The 21,762-nt window shown below is 37.5% G+C and overlaps 1 protein-coding gene and 1 long non-coding RNA gene across 6 annotated transcripts in view; one reads left to right on the plus strand and one right to left on the minus strand.

Moving 5' to 3' along the window:
* The window catches only part of MAST4 (microtubule associated serine/threonine kinase family member 4), a 232,727-nt gene that overhangs the window by 197,864 nt on the left and 13,101 nt on the right, over positions 1-21,762 (minus strand). For all 4 annotated transcript variants that reach the window (XM_085042888.1, XM_085042887.1, XM_085042885.1 and 1 more), the window contains exon 2: positions 16,545-16,666. In XM_085042888.1, the coding sequence (XP_084899014.1) occupies positions 16,545-16,666 (122 nt within the window). The remainder of the gene's footprint in view (positions 1-16,544; positions 16,667-21,762) is intronic.
* On the plus strand, positions 3,442-6,065 carry LOC146424930 (uncharacterized). Of its 2 annotated transcripts, none has more exons than XR_014846919.1 (3): positions 3,442-4,136; positions 4,791-4,947; positions 5,254-6,065. It is a non-coding gene; the product is annotated as an uncharacterized LOC146424930 (long non-coding RNA). The 2 variants fall into 2 exon arrangements; XR_014846920.1 differs by having other exon boundaries at positions 3,442-4,024.

Genomic DNA, 21,762 nt, shown 5'->3' on the forward strand with positions numbered 1-21,762 from the left:
TGAGGGTGTCGCACCCATCCTAACCTCCTCTGTAACAAACACTACTCAACCCTCCTGAACTTCAAGCAGCATGCTGACCCGAGTGAAAACTCTTTCACTTTACAGAATCAAACTGAAAGGTGACTAGATCCCTCACCTGCTTGAAACAAAGGGAAAAAAATGTTACATTATTTCCTATGGGTTCCTCCCAATACTCCTGTGTTCCCTTTTCCATTCTGAAGTGTCGTCTTTCTTCTTTGATAACACTTCAAAACTTTATCCCAATCATTCACACTTATGTGTCTTCACATCCTATCTCTTTTGTGTTTCCAAAAATGACAAAAGGCAAGTGAATGACAATTTAAATGCTGCTGTAATGCTTCCAGTGAGCGTGGCAAAAATTTATTAGCCAAAGACTGTCAAGTTTCAAGCATGAGAGGTAAAACCTTACCATGTCTCTCATGACACACTGCAGATTTCAGCTGCAACATTGTTTGCATTTTTATACCCAACCTAAATACGTATTTGCACAAGTTTTATTTTTTTAATCACTGAAATACAAGATCTCCCAATGCTCAATTTATCAGTTCCTTTAGAAGTAATATTGAGGTGTAATTAGCTTTGGTCTAACCATCATTGCAGCCTATCCCACTATACATAACTGCCTAGTATATATGCATGAATTAAAAGTACCCCATGCCATCTAGCTCAGAGGTCATTACTAGAACAACAGAAGAAGAAAGTGATTTTGTCAAGTAACGTGTCACTGACAGGCACACATGCAAAAAGTCTTTGCTCTAACAAAATACCTCAAGTGTCACAGAAACTGTAAGTTCATAGGAGGAGAATTTACAAGAAATTATTATAAGCAGACAAAGCACAGATGTACATGCATGAAGAAACTATCTAACTACAGACAGAGTGCAAGTACTACTTTGTGTTGCAATATGCTGAAGATCACTGATACAGCTACCTAAGTAATACTGGAAGGCAGAAGAATGAAACAAAGAGAAGACTGCCTTCCAGTGGAAGATGAGATAAATCCCAACCAGAAAAGTATAAAACTATCTTTCAGTCAGAACTGCACTCGTGGTCATATCTAGAAGTGGCATTTTCCTAGGCTTGTGCTGCATTTTATAAAGGTGTATTGGAAGGAACTGAAAGGCAGGGGTTTTCACATAAAAGGAAAGCATCCACTGAATTTTCTCACAATTTATAAATCTCTTTAGATATTCCCAAAGGTGCATCTACATGTTTGAAAATGAATAATGCCTACTAGTTTTTTCTGGGGGCTTACATTATTTTTCAGATTATTATTTCAGTTATAATCACTATCAAAACCATGGCAGATAAGATCATGGTATGAAACGTGTTTTAGAAGGAAAATCATTAAGTATAAACGTGCTCTTTGAAACATTCTAATATAACTACCCTTATATTTATATATATGAAATACAGCAAAATGCCTCACAGATCACTTCACATCATTTGTAGCAGAAAGGCACAGTTCAGTTGTACATGAACCACAAAACAAAACGTGTACAGTGTATAAAAAAGAAACTTTTCCTTCCTCCCCTACATCAAGGAAGACAAAATTCTTTTAAGACAGAAAGTAATCAACCTCAAATTTTGCCACAATTTTTTCTCCCCTATAAATGAAGCATTTGACCTGATTAAATGTGAAGGATGTTTCAGAACTAATTTAGATACGTACTCCTAAGTCCATGTTTATTTAAAGCTGCAACAAAACATGGTAGAAGATAGTTTTTAGGACAATTATGCAAATTGAGGAAGTTTTTCTTCTCATTCAACTGCCATTTTTCTGCATTAATCATACAGCTTCACTTAGAAAATAATATTGATTGACAAAACCAAGAAAATTTGGAAGTCACTGTAATTACTGAAATCAGCCAATCAACCAGATAAAACCTAAGCATGCAAAAATATATATGAATATGTAACTGAAGTTTCACAATGCAGATTTAATTTAAATTTAATTTTATGCATACACATGCCCCATGTGTGGCTGCCATTCTCATGGTGGTAGCATATGATAAATCATACTAATAATGCACCTAGAAAAAACGCATTTGGACTCTGCCCCCAAATCCATCTCTGTCAGGGCTATTTTGTATACCTTAAATACTCTACACCATCCAATCACCATCAGTGGGTTTTAAAAATAATTATTTTCTTCCTAAATGTCAAAATTCATATGCTTAGAATAGATAACAAGCAATGAAATAATTGCCTTATATTCTGATAACTTGCAATCCAAAATAACAGTAACTTTTTCCCAGCACAGGTAAAAAGGGAGCTTTTCTTTGTATTTTTGTCCACTGATAAGCTATTCAACTAACTTACTAGAAAAATTAAAATATTTCAACTGCCATAATTTCATAAGTCAAGGTGAGTGGACAAACTATAACTACAGATGCCTGGAAGTGTTTAACATTAATTCTTATGCATCCTTTCTCTAAGCACATTAGAGAAGAGAAAACAATTAGAGCATACCAGGGTGTGTCCCCGTGGATGTCGTAGTTGAAATGATTTTGAAACAAACTCCTTCAAACACTGCTTTTGTGGATTTGAATGGAGAACAGCCCCACAGTGAAGGACCTGGGGGTCTGGTTGATGGCAAGTTGAACATGAGTCAGCAGTGCCCTGGCAGCCAGGAGAGCCAACCCTGTCCTGGGGGGCATCAGGCACAGCATGGCCATCCTGGAAGGGAGGGGATTGTCCTGCTCTGCTCTGCACTGGGGCAGCCTCACCTCCAGCGCTGGCGGCAGCTTTGGGTGCCACAGTATAACAAGGATATAAAGCTATTGGAGAGTGTCCAAAGGAAGGACATGAGGATGAAGGGCCTTGAGGTGAAGCTGTATGAGGAGCTGCTGAGGTCATTCGGTCTGTTCAGCCTGGAGGAGACTGAGGGGAGAGTCTACAACTCCCTCACATGGGGAAGCTTAGAGGCAGGTACTGATCTCTGCAGTTTCATGACCGGTGACAGAACCCGAGGAAAGGACATGAAGCTGAGTCAGGGGAGGTTTAGGCTGGCTGTTAGGAAAAGGCTCTTCACCCAGAGGGTGGCTGGGCACTGGAAGAGGCTCCCCAGGGCAGTGGTCACAGCACCAGCCTGACAGAGTTCAAGAAGCATTTGGACAATGCTCTCAGGCACACTGTGTGACTCTTACGGTGTCCTGCACAGGACCAGGAGTTGGACTTTATGATCCTTGTGTGTCCCTTCCAATCAGCTTATTCTGTGCTTCTGTCAAGGGAAGACAACATTACAATTCCACAAAGGAACTCAAGGTTATTTTTCTGAACAGTCATAAGGGAAATTGAGCCACCTTTATGTTCCACACCAAAACAATCACATTCTGCATATGATAAAGAAATTCTAATATAGATCACATTCGTGTTCTGTAGCATTCTGAAAACAGTTTCAGTTCCTAAAGAAATTTGCCCCTAATATTTTACACTGAATTTCAAACACCCTATGCAGACACAGTACATTATTTTCTATTACACACACAAAAAAAAAATCTCTAAAAACAACTATATAATCCAGAAGTTTTCAACTGTCCTGTACATATCCACACCATATATCCACACCAAACCATCCCTAATGCCACTCCACAATGCTGTGGGGAAAAGGGATTTCATTAGAATCTCAATGTTGTTAATGATCATCATCAGGCAATGCCACAGAAGCATGAAAGCAAAACCCATGGTGCTGGGAGATGGAACATGAGCATATATTCCTTCTATCAATTTCAAAAGTCATTCTGGAAGTGAATCAAAATGGAGATTATCTCTAAAGAATTCTATACAGATCAACATCTAGCCATCTTATGTACATCAAAAACTTACAGTATCACCATATACTGTTACGCTACCCAAGGGTCGTCTTTAATGCAATGTTTTTAATATTTTCTAAGGAAAAAAAGGTTATGGAAACAGCACTACCCATCTGCATCTTGTTCCTTCAAGTTTCAGAAGCTCTGTTATCTGTGAACTGTCACTGAAATTGGCTACAGCATTGGAAGTGAGACATTTCATCAAAATTAGCAGCAAAAATTGACAGACCAACACTTAACACCGTCGCCGAGATAAGGGATGCTGTAATCCACCCAAAGCAGCAAATACCTTTTTAGTCTGTACGTCCAGACTAGCAGACAGAACTGTAGCTCTGCAATACATTTTGCAAGTACTTCCTCATACAACCACAGGAAGGGTGGTTGTTTCAGTATTAACAGGAAAGCATATTTAAGATATTCAGTCAGTGAGGGAATATAGGCCAGCGTTATCACAAATAACTTGAATGGGGTAATGAAAATACACCACTCAGTTTTCATGATTTATTTTCCAAGGTCTCATTTACCCATAGAAGCCATGCAGTGATATCATAGGAACTTGCACATTATTTTAAGAAACAGGGAAAACAATTCTTACAATTTAGCTCCTGATACTCACAATATTAGGAGCTAAAGTTGCCTTGTCTAAAACTGAGATTGACAAAGCCAATTTATTAATAGTCATTAACACCCATTGAAATTCTGAGAAACTAATGAATTTAAAAGAATAAAGCAATATCCACAACATAATCATTAACTACTAACAAGGCACAGTAATTAATATACAATTTTAGACACTGTGAGCAATGTATATTATATTATTCTGGGTGGAAAGGTTGGAGTATTTTATCTATATAGCTATTTATGCTTCTGTATACATTTGCCTAATGTCCCTTCTAAGGGCTTAGAAAAAGTGGGGAATAAATGCTCCACGTGAAACCAACAGCTTCCTTTCAGGGTGCAACACAATAACCACCGCTCCTCAGGAGAAGAAAATATACATGCTCCACCAGCCAAATGTTTTCAAGGCACTGCCTCTTCTGAGCCCCCAGCTACAGCACTGAGAAAGCACTGGTAGCCTGACAATAAAAGTGTTCTTTTATTGAGTGAACTGGTGAGTTCTCTACAGTTTTTCCTCTATCCTCCTTCAGTATTACAATCCTATCCATAGACACAGAGAAAAGTGCATTACTCCACTTATATCTCCTCTGTGCTTCAGAAGTAAAGACTTTTGGGCAATAATCACTGCATTGATTGACAGTGATTGTGTTTGAATTTGTGCTCCACTTTACCACATTGCAGAACCACACATTCAGATAAGCCAGGCTGGCTTGCTGTGTGTCCAAGATGCACTCCTACTGCTAGGTCCAGCAGTGCATTAAGAGTTAATTATTCTCAATGTATATTACTCAGAACACAGATCACCAGCAGGGAAAATTCAAGATTCCTCAATTAGAAAAACTCTAATTCTCTTCTTCTGGAGCTGATAAATGTATACAAGTGGCAAGCCACAGGTTAGCAGTTGGCAACAATTTATTACACGTAGAGAAGCAGGGTTCACTGCTGCTGTTTCTTAATAAAGTACTATTGATTCTGCTAATTATATTTTAAGGTTCTTGAAAATAAACCACTTTTTCACATGAAAGCATATGTACTTTGCCAATAGTCACAATTACACATGCAGGAATGGCCACATTCCACGGACAGCATTGGTACACATTGGATCTTCATGCCACCTGCCGGACGAAATCCTACTTGCACCAACTTGTTTCTGGGTTCACTACTCATTCAGAGGGAAAATTCATTACTTTACGTAATAGTAATAAATCAGCCATGAAAATATTAGAAGAAAAATAATTGTTTCAGAAGCAAACCAATTTTTCAAGTAAGTTTTAAGTAAGTAATCAACTCCTCTTTCAGTGACAGAACATATACAAGAATATTGTTCACAAGAGACTTGACAACATCAGCCATTTTGCCTTTTCCACCAAATACTTGTTTCTCACTCCACCAAAAAGCATAGCTAGATTATGGATTCAAACAAGGCAACCAGCCCTCCAATTTTCTAAGTTTTAAATAATTACACAATAGCATAAAAGAAATTTCTTTCTGAAAAGACAGGCACATCATGAGTACAGTCTTTATCTCTCAGGGATCTCTTCACCGAGAACTGAGATACACACACCAAAATGTTCTTCCTTTTTTCAGAAGTTGCCAAACTATTTGTCTCAGTATCTCCCCAAAGTAAACCTAACATCAAACATACAGGAGTTATGCCATTTTTAATCTTAGAATTTGAAGTGCCACACATGGCATGTTTTCAGAGAAGAAGTAAAAAACCCTCTGAGTTGAGGCATTTTCTAACAGTTAGCTCAATCAAATATTTCAGATTCTGTATATGGAAAAGGAAGCAAATTCTTTTTAAAAAATCTCACGGCAAAACAGTAATAACAATTACATTCTAAATAATCCTTGTTAATTATTTAGAAGTTTGAGTCTCAAGTGAAATCAGTACTAGGCAAGCTGCATTCCAACCACAATTATTGAACTTTGGCAAGATTTAAGTTCCTGTTTTGCAATCATTCAGAACAATGATGAATCTAGTCTCCTTTATTCTGATGTCCCATTTTCCTTTTTAAAAGCATTTACAGTAGCAATAATGCAGTATTTTCTCAATGAGATAACACATTAATGTACTTTGGCTTAAGGACACATAATTCTTCTTGATGTGTTTTGGCTGTTTCTTTCACTGTAAGATTCAATACTTTCCACTACACGTGGTCCTGTTGCTTCACAAAAACACCCTCCTTCAGCTGAGAGCAATAGCTTAGCCTTTCAAAATTCGAATTCAGAAGATAGTTTACCTTGCTGAACTCTTCACTCCCTATGGATGGAAGTTCCATTACAAATCAGCAAAGTAAGGAAGTCTAGGATAAAAGGAAATGTTCTCCTAATTATCACCAGCTGCAATCCCATATTTAATAGGTGGAGGACATATAACAAGCAGACTAAAAAACATTTATTCACAGTTAAAGGTTTCTGGAAAAGCAACATCATGATAGAAAAGTTTGTTCAGAGTATGCTTTTACTGGAAAGAAAAATTTTTATGAGATTAATGAAATACGCTGAGATCCAACTCCAACTGTAGGTTAGCTCTCCTACTTTAAGGGAACTCACTCTTTTTTCTCCCTCATTTACAGCAGGCAATCTCATAATTCAACTTTGTTTCTTACTACCTTCATTCTCTCTCAAATAGACAACCTAACAGATAGAAAATGGACTGTATGATCAGCCAGGTGTATATTATTACTCTGAAATTATTTCATGCTTTACAAAGCCAACCATCATTTCTGAATTTAACTGACCAAATACTGAATATCTTCCATTGCACCACATAATTGCAGATACTCCACAACGATCAAGAGGTTAAATGTATTCATGTGAGAGTAGCAGTTAACCAATCCCCTGCTGATTATTGTATCTTTTACTCAAGTGACATTAGGTCAGCTTGAGCACTTACCTCGTTTTCTTAATCTTCACACCACCATGAAAGAAAATCTTTAATGGATGCAATGATATTATGGTACTATTGCTTTATTAAAAATATGATAGAACTGGATATAGACATATGCACCACAACAGGGCATATTGTGATAAAAGAAAATTTTTTTTAAAACCCAATGCTTTCTATCTTTACTGAGATGACAACAGAGTTAATGCTAAAAATCATCAGTCCAGTAGTATACAGAAGTATACAGAAGAGAGAAACAAACACAATGACTGTGTCACACCAGGGAAGCCAAAACATTTTAAATCACTGTATATCAGGACAAGGGAGAGGTTGCAAGAAGACTAAGAGGTAAGGTATGGTAAAAAATATCAAAGTCCACAAACTGTAAAATGCACTTCTTCCTCCACAGGACAGAAGTGCATTTTACAGTAAGACATAAATTTCACATGAATGTACAAGAAAGTCTGACTGAAAACCAGAGGTACAAATACCCAGCAGCATGTGTCAAAGCCAACTGTGACAGTCAACCCACTTAAAGTTTCAGGTCAGTAAAACAGCATCTGCTTTTCAACCTAAAACTGTAAAGATTAGAGGTAGCAATGCACCATCCAACACCAAAGTACTCTGCCGTATGTTCAGAAAAATTCTTGCTAGATACCTTTGCTTTTTGGAACTTAAAAAAAAATCAGTGAGGAGGAATGGTGATTCCCACAAGAGATCTGGACAAACTGACTACATTTCCCCTCTCTGCTCCAGTGCCTGTAAGTCAGCAGAGTCGTTCAGCCCAGTCTGAGTCTCTTTGTTTTGAGAGTTACAGCTATCATCAGAACCATGGGAGTATTTCCGCTTGAGGAATGAGAGCTATTGTTTCCACACTGTCTGCTTCCATCCTCTGCCACATTACAGTCACTTTGCAAGTTGCATGAACATGATGACTTACAGGAAGGAAAATAAAAATGTTACTTCATCAATTTAGAACTGAGCCCTATTTAGTTATCCTTTAATATATGGATATTACCCCACAGCAAAAAAAAAAATTAGCAGAAAGGAATATGCCTCATCAGCTTCCAAACAATCCCATCATCTTAAGCCAAACTTTACTAGGAAGTTCAAAGAACTTCAGTATTTGCATTTTTGTTAACTGAAACTGCCACAGCAGCAATCAAGTTCTCTATGGTGATAGCAGCACTACAAAAAAAAGTTTTTTACAATGCTAAAAATTAAGTTTCCTAACAATACAGAGTATCACTATTAAAATTCAGGTCAGTGGAGCAGTACCTTGTCCTCTACAGCTTTTTTTTTTAATTAATCAACCTATCCTAATTATGCATGAGTACCAAATTCCTAAGACTGCTAAGAACAGCCAAAGAAATTGTAACTGCCTCATAAGAACACCAAGCAACACCCTAACCTACTACTGCTGATGTACGCCACACAGGGAGCACTCACTTTGAGGTTATCAACATCTCCCACTTCAGATCTTGAATGCAGAGAGAAGTATAGGCAATATAGACTCATAATGTCGCTCCCCATGCCCATTTTATGTCAGTTTATTTTAAAGCCAGCAAAAAACTTTCATTACATACTTCTGAGACTGGAAATCAGACCAATCAAATTAGGTTTGCACATGAGCACACACTCATCCAGCAAAGGAGAATCTCCCTGCAACTTGTTATTTACTATTTTCTCATTAAATGTTAAAAACTACAGATGAATCTGTGTTTCATTAACATAATAACTGACAATGAATTCACAGCAGACTGATTTTTGTGAACGGGGGAACAGGAGACAGCATTATGGCTAAATTTTCCTAGATCCTTCCAAATGTCAGTCATTTTTCCAGTTTCTTCCTGCTCCTCATGTCTCTTCTAACCTCTTTATCCCCCTTCCTTTTCCATACCTATAAATCTTTTAAGGAGTTCCAGAAGCTTTTGATCTAAAGCCAGAGAAGTCCATCACTATATTCCTGAATCTTATCTGTTGTTAATCACAGGTTATAATTTTATGCAGTTATCTTCTAAGTCCAACAACACATTGAGAAAGTTTTATTCCCAGAAAGGCATCTAAACTTCAAACACTGTAAGTGATTACACATTGATTTCTTCTGGTCATAGAGTTTACTGCCAAACACCACTACTTCTTTATTTCTCATGTGGCAAATTTTACCTGGGTGAAAAGTTCATGGCCTCCCTTTTGTAACACTTTCCAGTTTTCCCACTTTTAAGTGAGACTGGTAACACAATTCTAGATGACATTTTAAGACTACAATCTCTAACACCACACAAAGACAACTCAAACATCACAGCAGACAAGAATAAGCCCTTATTCAGAGCCACTACAAACACACAGTCAGAAGCTTCAGTTCCAGAGGTGAATCACTGCATTTAACCCAGCATACTGATCTCAACCGTGTGGGTCCTACACACCAAACAAAAATCTAAAAGAACAAGGCATCCCCAGCCAAAAAAAATTTAACAGCCTAAAGGAAGCAATTTTAGCAGCCCTAGATTCTTCATTATCCAGAACTAGAAACTGGTCCTAGTGAGCCTTTTCACTACTCAGGGTAAGCCTCTCATGAAGGAAGAAGACACCTTGAAAACAGAAGCATAGTACTTGTGCAAAACAGGGATTTATTGCTTAGCTCCTACAAACACTTGATCTCTACGCATCCTGTACCATTAATAGGATACAGAAGAGGGTTATACCTACATTGAACTCTAGTAAACTGAGCAATATCTCCTTTCAGTTCTAGATTATGCTCAAGTACATCCTGACACCTGGAAGTGAACTGGGGCTGATGGGAAGTCACCTACTTCACCACAAAGGGGATATTTTCGAAAAACACACTGTATATGCCAACAGGACTTCTTAACCTAGGTTATTCTCTGAGAGATGATTATTTCACCTACTTTTCCCATTATTCTTTAATTAATGATAATTTGCAGCACAACCTGTGTTCTCAATTCTGAGACATCAAAAGCTCTCTCTGGGAGAAGTCTTAACCCCAGCCACCACCACGTCTGTATTTATCCAAGAACAAGCAAGGAAAGTGTAAGAATTAATAAAGCCACTAGTTTTAATCAGATGACTTAGGAAAGGAGTCAACATCAAGAACCCTGTCAAGCAACTGAACCTACAGTTTTGTTTTAAATTCAAGTATGCTGTGACTATTTTGAAAATAATGATAGAGACAAATATATTTATATTTATATTTATATTTATATTTATATTTATATTTATATTTATATGTTTATTAAAGAGAGTAACCAGTCACCAACTTCTTGCATCAGCTTGTCAAAGTATTACAGTTTCAAAGCTCTAGACCAGGCCTACTCCATCTTTTGCTGTGCACAAATACAGAGCATATAGGCATGTCTATGAAGATGGATGTTCACCTCCCTCTTGCTACTACTAAATTAGATCTACCTACTGGGTTAGAACTGCAATTAAGTATTTGTTACAAGGCAAATACAGACAAAGAAATATGAATGCAAATACATATTCATGGGTAAGGAATTAATGAAATAAAATACACAAGGGAGAACAACTCTCTAGTCTTAAAAGCTAGAAGCAATTGAAGCACAGAAAACCTGCTACCATTACTTGACAATTTTAGCATTTCATAGGAATAAAATGCTCACATTTTAAAAAGATTTTCAGTAATTACTCTTAGAAGTTAAGCTCATTTTAAGTTAAACAAGAATGTGGTTTTCAACTTTATACAGTGGTTTAGCATTCAAGTAACTTCCTCAGTTCAGACTCTGTTTCTGAAGTCTAGCTAATTATTTTGGGGAGATTTAAATAAAGAGCCAAGATTAGCTACTTTGACAATTTCTATTACATGGTTTTTTTGCTTCTCACAAGTGCCATCCTTGTACTTGTTCTGCACTAACTTTCAGAGCATTAATTAGCTGCTCGCACTAATGGATCAAAAACCTGAATCCATGGACAGACAAAACTAACACTTAAAGCAACCCAAGTTTCAGCTGCAGGTTCCTCTTGCTTTCAAGGAAGTTTACTTAAAAATAAATTCAGCTACACCTGATATTCATTAGATAAAACTGAACACAGATAATTAATGATTTGAAAAATTTCATACAACTCCAAAATAGAACATTTAAATGGAGGCCTTTATGAATTACATGGTTTGGCCAAGCACAATTGATACTGTCATTCACTTATCTAATCAATTAGTGCTTCTAAAGAATGTATTTTATTTGTTCGCAATCATTTATTATCTATGCTGTAATTTTGCAGCTTCTCAGACAACAAATGGCTGTCTTACATCTGGGGAATAAAACACACAAAAGAGTGTTGGTGTGCAGTTTGAATACATGCAATTACTGGTAGTTAAGTTCTAATCAGCATAATTAGTTTTGAAACAGTTCTCATAATAACTGTCAACATTATGTCAATTTAGCTGAAGTTAATGGCATATTTAACAAAGACACACTTACTCATTTTCAGTATTATACTACTTAAAAGAAAGGAAGAGGCAAAGCTCTTTCTGAAGAAGTAGAACTGCTTTTCATAGACATTAAACATTTCTTATGTTGTTTCCTTTCAGTAACCCAACTTATAAACCAGTACTTTATCTAATTAGCCCCCTTCAGTTACCATAAGACCATTCTTACAAATTAACACTGATAAAATTACAATAAAAAGCAACTGAAGTACAGATGTTTCCAAATTTAGTCTTTCTGCAGTCGTGGGGAAGGGAGTTTACAGGGGGATGCTAAAAAGTAGCAAATGTTTCTAGTCATGCCTAGAAAAAACATCCCTTCACTGCTTAGAGAAACAGCATAAGCCATTCACAAAGGCCTGCTTTACTACTTTTCTAGTTTTGATATTACCAGAAACTATTTCCAAGTACTCAAAGATGATCCATTATTAGACTAAGTAAAAGTTTAGTCATTTCACTGACATCTTTCACATTTTCAAGAAGAAATAACAAGCATTTCGGAGCCTGCTTTACCTCATGCTGTATACTCATCACACAACAGAAGTAATAGCCAACCTAAGCTCAATACTTGCTATAAAGCTGAAATCACACATCCAGTCTGGACTGAATTTAAAAGCCAAGTGTATTACAATCTACATATTTCATTTGAGGATCTTGTTTATAGTGTATTTTTATTATGTCAATATTTCATAGTGAAAGTTACCATAAAGTAGTTATGAAATACGCTGTCTTAGAAAGCTCTCTGGACTGTGAGAAATCTTTCTGGTGGCACAGAGGGTTTTTTATTTATATAAAACAGATAAACAAAATGGAAGACTTCACACTCCGTACAAATACAGATTACTTTTTTTTAATTAGGGAAAAAAACACCATACAGTCAAACAAGCAATGAAACCCATAACAGGAGTTTGACACTAAACCGTTATAAAGCCAAAGCAAATCTGAAGAAATTTTACCCTCTTAAATTGGTCAAATTCTTTCCCTTTCATCTACGCATTTATCATTACGTATCATAAAGACATTTTCTGTTTAGGTTTCCATTGTTATTACATATTGCAGCTAACTAGAAAATGTTGAAATCAAGAATATCATTCCCTCTGTGTCACACAAAATACCTTTCTGCATATAAAGCCGTAATTACTCAGTTTCAGATTTGTTAATTTTCAAAATATCAGCTTATTACAATGTGAAACGAACAAATTTGGCTTTATTTCAATCTATTTTGAAGGATTTTCCAAAAATTCTGCTCACAGTAATAAATGGAAAAGTCAAAACAGCAAGTTTACAAGTGGTATTTGAAAATACTTGTGGAGTGGCAGGAGACTGGAAGAGGACAGGAGAATGACTCCTATACTTTGGAGCAGTAGCAACTTGAAGCAGCAACTCCAAGTTAACTCCCAATCCATCCTACCCTGAAAAGATGCTTGAAGTCATGATGACTCTCAGGCTACAGTGCAAAGAGTCAGATAAACTAGCTCCACCACAGTTTCCCTACACTCCTGCAAAAGTCAGCACTGAGACACACACTGAATTGCCTTCCAGGAGCACGTATTACTGACTGTGGAGAGGAAGGGACTGACCAGACAAATATGACCCACAAAAACATGCTAAAGCAGAACCACTCCTCACCTCAGCTTTCCTTTTCATTTAGTGTTGAAGACATTCTGCACCATTTTCTTGATGTTTTTAAGTGCACATTAATTCCCTCTGCAGACTCCCATCATCTGTTCCACCACCATAGAATCCATCTGTCATGGACAGCTCAAAATGTTCATGACAGAAATTGAAGGCTAATATGACTATCACTTAGCTACCTCTGAACTGTGGGGAGACCTCACTGCAATCTACAACTCCCTCACAAGGGAAGAGGAGCAGCAGACATTGATCTCTTCACTCCGGTGAGCAGTGACAGAACTCAAGGGAATGGCTTGAAGTTGTAACAGGGGAGGTTTAGGTTGGGTATTAGAAAAAGATTCTTCACCCAGAGTGTGGTTGGGCACTGGAACAGGCTCCCCAGCGAAGTGCTCACAGCACTAAGTCTGACAGAGCTCAAGAAGCATTTGGACAATGCTCTCAGGCACATGGTGTGATTTATGGGGTCGTCCTGTGCAGGGCCAAGAGCTGGACTTCATGATCCTTTTGGGTCCCTTCCAACTCAGATTATTCTGTGATTCTGTGAATTAAGGGTCCACATCAAATCTAATACACTGCCCATTCATCACTAAATCAGCCTTCTCCTACATATCTTTAACCCAGTTCTATAGTTCCACACGGCAACTTTATTTTTAATTTATAGTCCAACTGCCTGTACTACACGAGTGAATCATGCATGGTTATTGAACTCTACCCAAAGCAACACCTGCAGCCCATTTTTAATCAATATTCTGCAAAAAAATCTATGGTTTCCCACAGATAGGTTTTACACTGTGAACCAGTAAGAGACTTTATGAATTTTTTATAAATTATTGACAGAAGAAGGGAAAAGTATGTCTTTTGTATCCTATTTGCAATTGCACTAAACACTAGCATGTATCTTTGACCTGTTCACTTGTCATTCTTATCTATATTGGCTCATAACCACTGCTCAGTTAGACCCCTATGAGCTGATTATCAACCCCAGCGAGAATGATCAGTCCTAGTGAAAGAATTAGAGAAGAGCCTAACCATTTTTCAGATGAGTGAAACAATACATTTAAAGTAATTTCAATTCAGACTGTAAACAGCTACATGAAAATTCTTTATACATATCTCTTCTACATAAGGGTAAATTCTCTCCTAAATATGATTTGAAGCTCCAATTACTAGAATCTAACAATAGGCCTCCCAGATTTAACTCTGTCAAATCACGGAATCAAGGGGAAATGAAAACAATGCAAGGAGGGGGAGTGATCCCTAATTTATGACCCCTTTTAAGCGAAGACCAGAGTCCTTCAAAAGCCTGACAGCAAAGTATTTGTGAAAGAAGGCTTGAGAAGACCTCTGCCTATGTGACACTAACATTAACCTCCTTAGGAGGCAAGTCTGATCGGCAGTTCCAGATAAGAAATATATACTTCTGAGGAACTGCACCTCCACCCTGTGCACAGTCTGCTCAGATCTGCTTAGATGGCTCTTGCCTGCTTTTGCACCAGCATGAAAGAAACTGCAGTCAGGCACAGATAAAAGATGTGGAGAGACAGGAAGGAAGAAGTCTGTGGCAGACAGATATGCCATAAAACTATATAGGTGATGAGTAAAAGGCCCTTAAGGAAGCAAGGCTCACTGAATTTTTCATTAGTCTGCTGTTTTATGACCATTTCAAGTACTTTTTGTCAAAATGGTGCTGCATCTTCCTCTTCCTATAGTTTAAGCATCACAGCAAAACAAAAGCAAAATAATGCTAGCTGCATGCCATCTCATAGTTGTGCAAATAGAGCATCAAATAGCAACACAGCCCTTTTTAAATTTAGTTAATTTGGAAGAAATAATTTTATATTTCCAAATATAGAAAAGAAGAAAAAAGGTGGTTTTAATGCAATTTAAATTGATTTCTGACCGTTTATCTACTTTCTTTTTCATTTCAATTATACATAATCTAAATACTTCATTTGGATTACATATAACTAATACCTCCCCTGACACACCTAACAAAATACATAGGTTGACACTTAGCTCCCTGGAAAATATTAGGGTTCAAAGCATAGGCCTTCCAACAGAACAAAGTGTTTGTAGTAAGTGTGGAGTCCAAAAACCCGTATCTGCCCTAGAGCCACAAACAGCAGCACCACCAAGCAGTAACCAGGATTAGATTTATAGGCGAAGATTCGTTGCATTCGAAGTGAAATACTACTTCAGACAGACCATGGAGGAAAGAGCCATCTACCTACCAAAATTATACGAAAAAGTGTCATGATGGTATCTGTTCAACATTGGCTGACCATAGCTGCCTTCAATCTGAATATTGTTTTTAAAAAAATCCAAAATAAATGCAAAATAAGCTTCCCCTAGAAAGTAGATATGGATCTAAAAAGTCTTAATGGCCAGCCAAAAGGTAGGAGAGGGAGGAGGCAAAGCATTAATAATTTTTTTTCTTTCTTTATACAAGAGATATATTACCATATCTCTTTGAAGAAAAGTATAGGCTAGTATACAGGGCCCTGCATTAAACTGCAACACATATTAAGATATTAATATACAGAAACAGAAAGCAGTAAAATGGATGCTTGAAAACAAAAAGCTGAAAGTTCAAGTGTATGATGCATCTCTGCCCCTTTCTCTTCCCTTATCATTTTATCTAAAAGACTTAACTAAACTCATGCTTCATGCATCTATGTCCTCATGACGACAAAGTACTTCAGGAAGTGGAAACAGACGTTGATAGAAAAGAATGCTTGGGAGAAAAGACAGCTGCCTTCTATTGCTGTCTTAAAAAATATGCCTGTTTTTTAAGGAAAGAAACCACTTGAATGCAAACACTATATTAATGAAACATTCAGCTCAGGCTTTATGCAAAATCCAGTAACCCAATTCAGAGTTACTGCTACCATAAATGTTATTCAGCTGCACTCAACATATTAATGTGCATTGAGTGCAACATATTAATGTTGTGTGCAGGCATGCATTAGGTACTTTAAAAACACAGCTCAAGGAGAAGAGATTGGTCTGGAAACAGACCCTGGTTTGATCCCCATCCTCCTACCAACAGATATACAGACACAATTTTTTGGGTACATTTCTAGCATTGAAAAAAATTACTCACCAAACTAGCAGTGAGTGAAGGTGCTGACTGTCCGAGTGTTTGGTAGCGCATCCGAACAAGATTAGTGGTTTCTATAGGTTGCCACAGCTGCTGTCCAGTTGCACTGGGAAGCAAATATTTGCCTGTCAAGTTAAGAAAGAGTGAGTTAAAACATGAGACATGGCAGATGAGGCGAGGTGAGGCAATGCAATGCACAATTTATTTTAACACTCTTGCCATTGTAAAATGTCTTTCACTGCAGCCCTGACCACAGTTGATTCCATGAGAACAGAATTCCTATTACTCACTTGCTAGTCTTTCACATTATCCTTCCACAAGACGCACTTCTTGTAGGCAACTTAATTTTTTTACTGTTCTCACAACTGTATTTTTTTCCTACATAGAAACACAATTAAAGCAACAACTGATGCAAACATCCAGAATGCTAGTCCTGAAACAATCGAAATTGAACCCTGAAAGCTAGTCAAAAATAAAAAGTAAAAAAAAGGCATTAAAAATATTCCTCTGTCTGCCCCTTGAAGGAATAAGGTTCTGAGTCTGAGGGACAAAGTGAGATTCATTGGAATAAGACACTGTGTGGACAATTACACCACTTTGTGGGTGAGGACTATTCTGCTTCTATTCCAAAATTGCTCATAATCTACCTAATAGGTATTACTCACTTCCCAAGAATCTTTATTCAGTGTCCCAAGTAAGGGAATATTACCAAGACATTCCTCAGGAGCACTCACATGGGACTCTCAGTGTCTGTGCTCTCCGCTCAGTGGTGTCTCTTCACTGTGGGCAAGAAATCATGAGCCCAGGGCCACACAGGGTAACACTCCCCATCGCAGTGTGATGCCACTCAGTTTGGATTGTCTCCACACAGATACTAATTAGGCAGACCAAATCTCAAGCTCGTGAAGCCTGAGCTACAAACTAGCAGCAAGGAGAATATTCAGGGAATTATACTAAGACAACAAGCATGAGTTGATACTGCTCATTTCTCCTTATTTTCAGCCACTGTCAAAAAACAGGACAATAGGCTATATACTGGTCTTGGTAGTATGTCCACCTTAAGTTCTTACTTATCTCTGAAAACCAAGCAAAAGTGAGACAATCCATTACTAAAGCAATTGACTTCTCTTAGAAGACAAACAAGCTGATGGAAAGCAACAATTCAGAAGACTTTTTATTTTTAATCAAATCTCAGTTCAAAAACACAATGCAAGATTTTAACTGAACAGATCAAATGAAAAGCATCTCCAAACTACATGGCCAAAACATTTGTTTCCTGAAATTACTAATCCCCACCTCATTAATCTTGACATCTCAGACAGCTATGCAGTGGCTATGTGCACGACCACTGACACAGGATTTGTACCCTGGTTAAATCAGCACAGGTTTGGCAAGAAATCAGTAGCCTCAGTTGCATACCCTTATTCTAACAGTAGATCCATGGAGAGCTACTGAGGTCTCTGCAAAGTGACTGTCTTGGAAGCTAGAAGTTCCCAAGCAGAGGCACAGGATAGTCTTTAACACTTTCCAATTAGTGTTCCAAATGTGCTGTTGTTCTCTGTTACACTGGTAAAGTGGAACCCATAAACATTTTTTCACCCAATTTGCTAACAGCCTGTGCAAGACTAGAAAAAAAATGCACAACAAAGCTGTGGTTTCTTGCCCAATTATCTAGGATAACATTTCCTAGAACGGGAAAACCTGAATTAATTTCCCATCTGCTCTCTCTGCCTGTTTCTATCAAATTCTGGTTCCCTTTTTGCATAGGCTGGCATCATCCTCAACTAAAAGGGTGCCATAAAAAGCTTGAGGCATTGATTGCAATATACACATCTTTGATATTCCATTGATGTCAATACTGAAATATACCAGTGACATACACGGTCAGAGAGAGCTTTATATCTATCACCTCCAAAGGTTATATCCTTCTCATCTGGACAGGAAAAAGCAAATTAAAAAGTGAATACAAAAAGTAAGTTATACAAGCCTTCCATTTAAATAGGTATGTTTTACTTCTTTAATGCTTTCAATATCAAAAGAGGTTTATGCCTTTTCTTTTTGTCCTTTTTGATGCCACTCCTCAGAGTCACTGGTAAGATGAAGTTTGCAGAGAAGGGTGAAAACAGACCCTTCTCTGCAAACTTCAGTGCTGGGACCCCTGATTACAAAAATCTATTAGGCCAGGATGCAGTCTACAAACACTGTAAGGAAACTGCATGAAGGTTTCCAAACTTCCAACAACATCCACACAACTCCAAACAAGTCATCAGCAAAATGCTTCAGCAATACCTATTTTGTCAAGCAGACATACAGTACACACAACCCTTTTAGAAACTCTGTATTAATCCACTCTAGAAGCCATCAGGAAAATTATGTTAAATAATTTTCAATTTCATCACTGCAGCATAATATCAGGGCATTTTATCATCATAGGAATCAACATTTGAAAAGCAGTAAGTCGTCCCCTGATCCTTAGAATAACAGAGAATTCAAGAAAGAAAAAGATGCATTCTAATAGTTTGCTTTAAAACAGGGGAATATCATCACTGTTTGGTTTCTCATAGGTTGTTTTGGTTTAAGAATGGTATTCCCCAATTTAGTATTCCCATTAAAAAGAAAATCTGTTCCACTCCCATTCCATGGGACACACAAAAGGCAGAGATCAAAGATTGAGATATTTACTGGAAACAGTAATGAGGTAAGAAAATGAACAGCAACAGCAACAATACTAAATACAAAAACGTAAAAAGAGAGGGTTATTTGAGCAAAAATGCTCAGCAAGCCCAGGACAATGAAAAACAATGGACGACAGATGCTTCACCCACCATGCTTTCTCCAGAACCAGAAAGAAACTCCTTTCTTCTCCATAGCAGGAGAAGGAGACCCTTTCCCTTATCTCCCTGCAGTGAGGTAGTATGGTCAGGAATAACACCTGGGTCAGCAGCTGGGACTACAGAACACACCACCACACCTGGTACCATAGAAAATAATTAACTCTGTCCCGGCCAGAACTAGGACATGGGTTTAAAACCAGTCTCAAATCCATTATCAGACACTAGGCCCTTCCCAGACTACACTGATTTTCATTTCAGATGAATCCCACTGAGCTTCCCAAGAAAAAAGATGGAAGGCAATCATTTGCATTTAGTCCACAAATTAACATTGTTGAGTTTAAGTTTTGATCCCAAGCCAAAAAGGTTTAAATAACAAGACAATTTAGTCTGAGAGAGAAAGACATATGAGAAATAAGTACTATTATCAGTGCTGGTACTTACTTTTTGTTGTAAATGTGCACGAGATCCAAAACATGGAGAGCTTATATTGTCTGTGCCTTACCATGTGCAGGGCATCTCTAACAGCTACCTTTAGTATCTGTCCTTTACAGTAATCTGTATTTTACTCTGTTTTTATCTTGCTCAAATATCTGAAAGAGAGTCTAAGATATCTTGATACAGAGGGTAGAGGCAATGCAATCCTTACAGTAGAGGCAATGCTTACAGTAACAGAATCTTGTACCAAGCCCATCCCTCAACTGTAATATTTTGTCTGACTGACAAGAAAGCAGAGTGGATTTACTCAGTGTCATGGTCAGGGTCTCCACTGTAAGAATTCACTTAATATTCCATTATTTTTCCTGCACAATTAACATCAAGAAATATTTAAAATAATGTTGGGGGATCAGTTGACAAGCTAAATTAGGCAGTAAACACTATCAAAATTGCCAATGAAATCATGAGCATGTGTGATGCTGGAATGATCCCTCCTCCCATCCTTACCCCCAAAAGGAGGCTTGAAGGTACCAGAGCTTTCACAAAACACTGGAATTAAGGCAAGCAGACTGTCTAGAACTCCAATTCTTCTTTTCATACTACATAGGCTTTTAAACACAGACATGGCATATGAGAAATATGCTTTCTACAGAAACAAAAATATCCAGGCCTTAGGCAAAAAGGTGGCAACAGATAAATCTCTTATCTGGGAAAAACACTAACCTACTGCATTAAACCACTACACAATAAAGCACTCCCTGTCCTTAGTGAGTTAATCAGCCACTCTCCCTCAATTCCTCCAATAACAAAAATTAAAATCCTGTCATACTATCCACTCCCCTTTTCTCTTGACATTACAGCACTCCTAATCACTTCTTGTTACAGTTTCATTCATAATTGTATGCGTTTCCTGCTTTTACATTTTCTTTAATAACCCTTGAGTTTATACATATCCACACTTCCCTTTGTTAAGTGATTTAAATGCCAGTATTATACCAAAAAATTGAGCTGAAATACATTATTGATTTTCACACTGCGTTCATGTCTGCCTTCAAGTTTAATGCTCCAAGCAGCTACTTTCCTTTTTAAGTGAACCAATTTTTGAGAGTCTAAGAAAAAGGTTTCAATTCCACCTCAACCTTTCCATCGCTATTGTGGCCCATGAACAGCCCATAACATCACCAGCATCCACACCACTCACACACTGGGAGTAACTCTCATTGAGCTATTGATATTGAGTCATCCACTGATAGAGGTCCCCTCCTTCTGTCCTCTTCAATTCCAAAATGGTCTCTGTTGACTTCCTCCCCTGCTTGCCTTGCAGAAGCTTTGCTGGTATCTTTACTTCTCTTCCTTTGCCTGAAACTACTAGGACAAGCTAAAGTAGCAACACTGGAACCAACATCTCTTCCCATATCTGAATGCAATCCTTGTTAGTCCAGCACATTTATCAAAATGCATTTCAATGAAGGGTGATTTAACATAATGGTACTGATTTAGCATGGTGACTACGTAATGGTAATAATTTAGCATTACTTAATAGTATTACATCATCGTTGGTTAACATAGGTAATACATCACTGCTATTCAGGGTCATCTTCCCCTCGAACATGTCTCTTTTTGTCTAGATTCACTTGTAATGGATATTTGTTGGAGGCCCAAATATAATCTTTGTTAATTCTTACTTCTATTGCATTCAGCTTGTGCATATTTGTTTTATAACTTACTGTATGTACTTATGAAAGAGACTAAAACCACATACACTTCCACAAAATTCAGTCACAAAAAGTAGGCTTTGCTTTATTCTAAATAGAAAAATCTTCCCTACTGCTGAAGTACTACTCTCCTTCCTCTGTCCCTCTCAAGTGCATATCATAATAGAACATGTGAGAATTACTAAATGACCTCAAATCTAACACCTATAAATCTTCCATTTTCAGTTAGAATTTAGA

The sequence above is a fragment of the Lichenostomus cassidix genome, chromosome Z (genome assembly GCF_008360975.1).
Source record: "Lichenostomus cassidix isolate B80296 chromosome Z, HeHo_3.0, whole genome shotgun sequence".
Classification (NCBI taxonomy): Eukaryota; Metazoa; Chordata; class Aves; order Passeriformes; family Meliphagidae; genus Lichenostomus; species Lichenostomus cassidix.